The sequence below is a fragment of the Arachis duranensis genome, chromosome 9 (genome assembly GCF_000817695.3).
Source record: "Arachis duranensis cultivar V14167 chromosome 9, aradu.V14167.gnm2.J7QH, whole genome shotgun sequence".
Lineage (NCBI taxonomy): Eukaryota > Viridiplantae > Streptophyta > Magnoliopsida > Fabales > Fabaceae > Arachis > Arachis duranensis.
This window is the reverse complement of record NC_029780.3, coordinates 112,518,818-112,524,827: the sequence shown is the minus strand read 5'-3', so window position 1 is coordinate 112,524,827 and position 6,010 is coordinate 112,518,818. Positions and strand designations below refer to the sequence as shown.

Here is a 6,010-nt window from a genome sequence, read left to right as displayed (position 1 = left end):
TAATCTGATAAATTAATTATAATGGTTTGGCTCACTAAAATAAGTTAAATAAATAAAAAATATGTTACATATAATTATTTTAAAAATTATTAATCAAAATATATAACACAAAAATAATTAATACAAATTAAAATAAAATCAATTTATTTAATTTATTCAATTCAAATCAAATAATTAATGTAATTGATGATTAGTTTATAGTTAATATGGATAAATAAAATATTAAATAATTTAAAATTTATTTCAATCAAAATAAATAAATAAATAAATAACGTATTTAAATGAATCAAATAAAATGATTTAACAAACACGTTCAAGAACATACCATATCAATTATATTGTTAATTGAAAAAAATCTAATTTTAATAATATATAATAGATCATCTTATAGATGTATGCATAATGATGCATGTGTACATGAAAGACAATAAAAAAAAGTTGGAAAAGCACGGTAGCCCTTCACTGGATTTTAGCATTATATATAAAGGATAGATGAGGGTAACCGGGAGACTCCAACAGAATACCTAGGTGGCACGAGGAAATAAAATTAAACTTGGAGGCTATGCCAAAGCCATACCTTTCCTCTCATCCATGCATGCAAATTCATTGACTACTACTCTTCGTTAATTTCTTCGTTACAAAGCTTAGAACCTTGTTAATTAATAATTAATTGGTCCATGCATTACATATAGTATATATAATCCTCACGGTGCATAAATCATAACAGTGCTTGGGAATTGTTTCAAGTGAATGCAATATAAACTACATATACAAATAATTCAATTCCATTCAATAGTTCAATTATATTGGTAGCTATGCCAACCCATAAAACTCCACAAGCCTCAGGTTTCACTGGCCACCATGAAAGACCATTTCACGGCCACGCACTCCTTGGCAGAGGAAGGCGTAAGATATTTTTTATGTTTCATGTAATCAAATTTTTTATCCGCTAAATTTCAAAGGAAAAAGGTTGAATAGCATTTTCGACCCGAGTATTTAATTAGTATGTAGCTAGCCAGTAAATATTATTATTTTTTATTAATATTTGGCTAATAATAATTTGTAATTATATTTATAAAAATTTTATACCTAAAAAATTATATAGTTTATATCTATATTTTTTTAAAATTTATACACATGAATTAATAAAAGTTATTTGTGTAAAAAATTTTTATTTATTTTTCAACATATATTTTATACGAATGATTTTTTTATGTTCATGTAGCATGATTTTTAATTCTTGCTTGCAATTTTGCAGTTGCGGAAATATTGTTATGGAGAGACAAGAAACTGTCGGCAGCGATTGTGGGTGGTTTCTCGTTCGTTTGGTTTCTGTTTGAAGTGGTGGAATACAATCTTGTTCCTCTTCTCTGTCACATTCTCATTGCCATTATGCTCATCCTCTTTGTTTGGTATAATGCAGCTGGACTAATCACTTGGTACGTACGTCATAATTCATCTAATTAAATACTTAATTATTAATTATTTTCATTTAACGCCTTTGTTTTCCGTGGCTAAATGTTTGCATCAGGAACATTCCCGAAATCTATTATTTTGAAATTCCAGAATCCACCTTTGCATACTTGTATAACAAACTCAACTGGTTCTTGATGAAGTTTTATGATATTTCAACCGGGAAAGACTTGACACTCTTCTTTCTGGTATATATATATACATGCATTTAATGAATTATTGATTATCTAATTTGTTAGTTAATTAATTGACATAAAGTGGTTATTGATGAATTTCAGACAATTTCCGGCCTCTGGATCGTTTCAGCAATTGGAAATCTTTTCAACACTTTAAATTTGATATACTTATGTGAGATCTCAAACCCAACAATTTTAAATGTAGGTTTTGATTAAGGCTTATTATTAATTGTTGATTTTATAAATACTATGCAGTGTTTGTGTGCATGATGAGTCTTCCCGCTATGTATGAGAGATATGAAGAGGAAGTGAATTATCTTGCATTCAGAGGAAACCAAGATGTGAGAAGATTGTTCAGGACTTTGGATTCTAAATTCCTTAACAAAATTCCAAGAGGACCTGTCAAACCAAAGTACAAGTAATTTGGACCAGCCAAATGCGTTTTAAAAAAAAAAAAAAAACTGTATACTTAATTATTTACTGCTTTTACTATATGCGTTCTCTTAATGTTTTCATCAATGTGCTTCAACCATAATTTAATTCTCAATGTAAATGCAAGATCAAATTGAGTTTGATTTGAGCAAGAGTTGAGTTTGCAACAGCAAATCTCTATGAAGATGATACATGGAGTAATTGAAGTTTCACATGATATATACCATAAAAGAAAGATTCTTAAACTAGATTAGGCATGTTAAGTTACCTGGTTGGCGGTTGCCTGCATCTATTGTTCAAGTGAGTGAATGCCAAGAAGCAAAGCAAAAATAGATTCTGTATCCCTTGCATGTAAACATTGTTGTTGTTGTTTTTTGTGGTAGTTGAATGTGACGTTTGTGGAGCATCTCCTTAGTAACCCATGTGAAGCTATTAATGCTCCTTGCAAATTGCAATTCAGCATTTGACTGCAACTATAACAAATTAATAATAGCTCAACCAAATATCTGATTCCTAGTTATTGTTTGGTTTCTCAGGATATTTTTCGGTTTGACATGCTAAGGATTAATACTTCGCGAGATCTGAGCTTTATTTAAAGGTGTTTTCTTTTAAATTCATGTTAATTTTGTGGGTAAATTATTTTGCATATGTGTCATCATCTAAGTCATTGATCAAAAAAATTTTTAACATACCTTATTTAAGATATTGGCCAATGAATTATTATGTGCATAACCTTTTAATACTTACTTAATTTGTTTAGATAAACTAATGAGTTATCTATTAGATCAACCCAATTTAATTTACTGCACAACAAATTAGTGACAAAAGGAGAATAATACGGCCACTTATGACTTGTCACACCTACCTTTTTTTTTTTGGTCGATTCAGACCTACCTTTAATCCGGTTTGCTTTTTGGTAGGAGCAACTTTTTTTTCTCTCTTGTACGAAAAGGAAAACTTTTGAGGCCCCTTTTTTCGGGAAACAGCTTAAGAGAGAGAAAAGAGGCTCATGATGAGGCCCAATATCGAACATTGCTTTCGTGCAGAGACAACCACCCGCATATCACACATTAAAATACTATGCTATATGCAAATAAATAATTAGTCATTAAACTAGTTATTTGAATGCAGCTGATATCTAACTCAAGTGGTAAAATTATACATTTCTTAATATCCTGTATCCAAATTTAAATCTTGATGAGTGTGTGGTAGTATAATATCTATAATTAGGAGATGTCTAATTCATCTTATCTAAAAAATCTTATCTAAAAAAGAAAATTATTATTATATAAAATATATATTAAAATTTATAATTATTTATACCCTTACCCAAGAACATAAATAAGGTCTAATAAAGTCAAAAGGCCCAATTAAAAAAGTAACTTTTATTGCACATCTGACCTCCTTGAGGAGGTCGGGTTCAACGTCAACAAGCAGTTTAAACTTATCTCCATAAGTAATTGCCTTCCTGAATCTCTCACCTTCTTTTAGAAGAGAAATCTCAACAGTCTTAAAATAAAGGGACGGTTATCTCCGCTCAAAAGTGGAGCTATTTCAACGGTGGTTATTGACTCATCACATATAAATACCCTGACACATTTAGGTATCTTTAAGTCCCAATACACTTAAACCTGCTTAACCTCTTGCTGACTTAGGCATTGGAGTGTCTTGTAGGTACCACCCCCTATCCTTTTTAGCACAAACTCGGACAGTGGCTCTCTAATGTAGAACAAGTCGGAGATCAACCTCTTCAAGTGTTTGGGCCTCGTAAACAAGCCTAACCATCATCCGGTTTCAGGTGACCCTCAGAATATTGGCGCCGTTACGGGGGACCTGGGAATCAACGTTTCATGGTGGACGAATAATTTGAAGATGGACATACAGTGTCTGAATCAGACCAAGAATGCCAAGACGTGGCCAACAATGACCAAGCTTTAATAGTACCTCCCTCAAGGACGGAAGGGCCGCATGGCGAAGGCCCTTCAAGAGCTCAAAATCATAGGAGAATACCCTCTAAAGTCCACCAACCGGAAAGAGAGGAACAACCCCACTCCACTGACTTCATGGGGTTACTACATGGTAACTAAGGTCGACTTGTACAACTAGAGTAAGAGCTAGAATGACAGCGCAAAGCAGAGAGGAGTTTAAGGAGAGAAGTCAAGCTATGAAGAGAGTTTGAGGACAAGCTCTTGAAGTTAGAATCCAATCTTCGGAATAAGGATTCCCACACAGCTCAGGAAGATACCCCCTTGGGGGGAAGAAGATCCCTTCACAGAAGATATCATGCGGGCACGAGTTCCTAGAAACTTTAAAAGCCCAAACATGAACCTCTATGATGGGACCACTGACTCGAAACATCACCTCAACAATTTCAAAAGGATTTACTTGGCCGACACCTCAGATGCCACCCACTGTAAGGCCTTCCCGATGACCCTGACAAAGGCGGGCATGAAGTGGTTTGATAGCTTGCCCCCTAGGTCGGTTACTAGTTTTGACGATCTCTCGCGCAAGTTTCTCACGCGATTATCAATTTAGAAAGACAAGGTCAAATACGCACCCAGTCTAGTAGGAGTAAAACAGAAAGACGAAGAACCCTTGAGAGATTATATAGAAAGGTTCAACAAAGCGTGTTTGGAAATTCGAGACCTGCCTACCAAGGCAGTAATAATGGGACTGGTCAATGGGCTCTGAGAAGGACCTTTCTCCCAGTCTATATCAAAAAGATATCCGACTTCTCATAATGATGTACACGAACGAGCCAAAAAGTACATCAATATGGAAGAAAATGCCAGAATACGAGAGCCGAGTTGGGAACTAAGGCACCCTCACCAGCCAAAGAAAAAAGAGAGGGAGCCCAAGAGAAAAGAAGAAGTTGGACCTGAGAAGCCCATAAGATACCACAATTATACCCATTACAAGTTTACCTCGTGGATGTTTATAGGAAAATTTTCACACCGAGAAGCTTTCTCCCCCGCGTCCAATAAAAAACAGAAAGGGTGGAAGCCGTAATGAGTATTGTGAGTATCATAAGCTGTACGAACATTCAACAAATGATTGCTACGACCTAAAAAATGTGATAGAAAAGCTGGCCAGGGAAGGTCGGCTGGACAGATATCTCATGGAAAAGTCGGACAATCACGGAAAAAGGAAGAGAGACAATGAAAACCTAGAGCAAAGAAGTCCGCCTCCGCAGACTCCAGAACAACATGTTCACATGATATTAGGGGGATTCGCTGAAGGGGGGCTGACCAAGTCGTCTCGGAAGAGACATTTAAAAGAAGTCTATCAAGTCAGGAATAATGGACAGGGCATCGTACTCTGGCATGACGACCCGATAGTAATTACCATGATCCTCGCCAATGCTCACCTGCAAAGAACCCTGGTAGACCAATGAATCTCATCCGACATACTGTTCAAGTCGGTATTTGATAAGTTGGGATTGGAAGAGAAGAAACTAAAATCCTATCCCGATACTCTCTTCGGATTGGGCAATGCTCCTATTAAGCCATTAAGCTTTATCCCTCTATATACAACCTTTGGAAAGGGATTAAGGTCCAAAGTTTTAAACATCAACTTCATTGTCATCGATGTGACGTCGGCTTATAACGCCCTGATTGGGAGGACGACCCTAAATCGATTAGGAGCAGTCGTCTCCACTCCTCATCTTTGCATGAAGTTTCCAACAGAAGAGGAAATTGCCACCATTAGAAGAGATTAAAAATTGGCAAGAAAATGTTATAATGAGAACCTAAAGTCTGAAGAGGTCGGGTCAGCTGTAGTAGTCGGAAGGGTCCGAAGAGTCTCTTCGGCAGGAGCAACCTCGGGTAGAGCTGAAGAACTCAGAGGAACTTCCAAGGAGGTAACAACTTCCCGGGGAGGGGACTCCACCAAGAGTTGCACAACAGTTTTTAGCTCCGAGTCAGTAGGCG

General features: G+C 35.8%; 1 protein-coding gene across 1 annotated transcript; it reads left to right on the top strand.

The window, feature by feature from the left end:
- Positions 1-744: 744 nt before the first annotated feature.
- Positions 745-2,422, top strand: LOC107467271 (reticulon-like protein B14). The gene is made up of 5 exons (XM_016086312.3): positions 745-906; positions 1,259-1,439; positions 1,532-1,661; positions 1,752-1,821; positions 1,905-2,422. Exons 1-5 carry the CDS (start codon positions 816-818, stop codon positions 2,069-2,071), a joined length of 639 nt encoding a protein of 212 aa, XP_015941798.1. The 5' UTR covers positions 745-815; the 3' UTR covers positions 2,072-2,422.
- Positions 2,423-6,010: the final 3,588 nt, after the last annotated feature.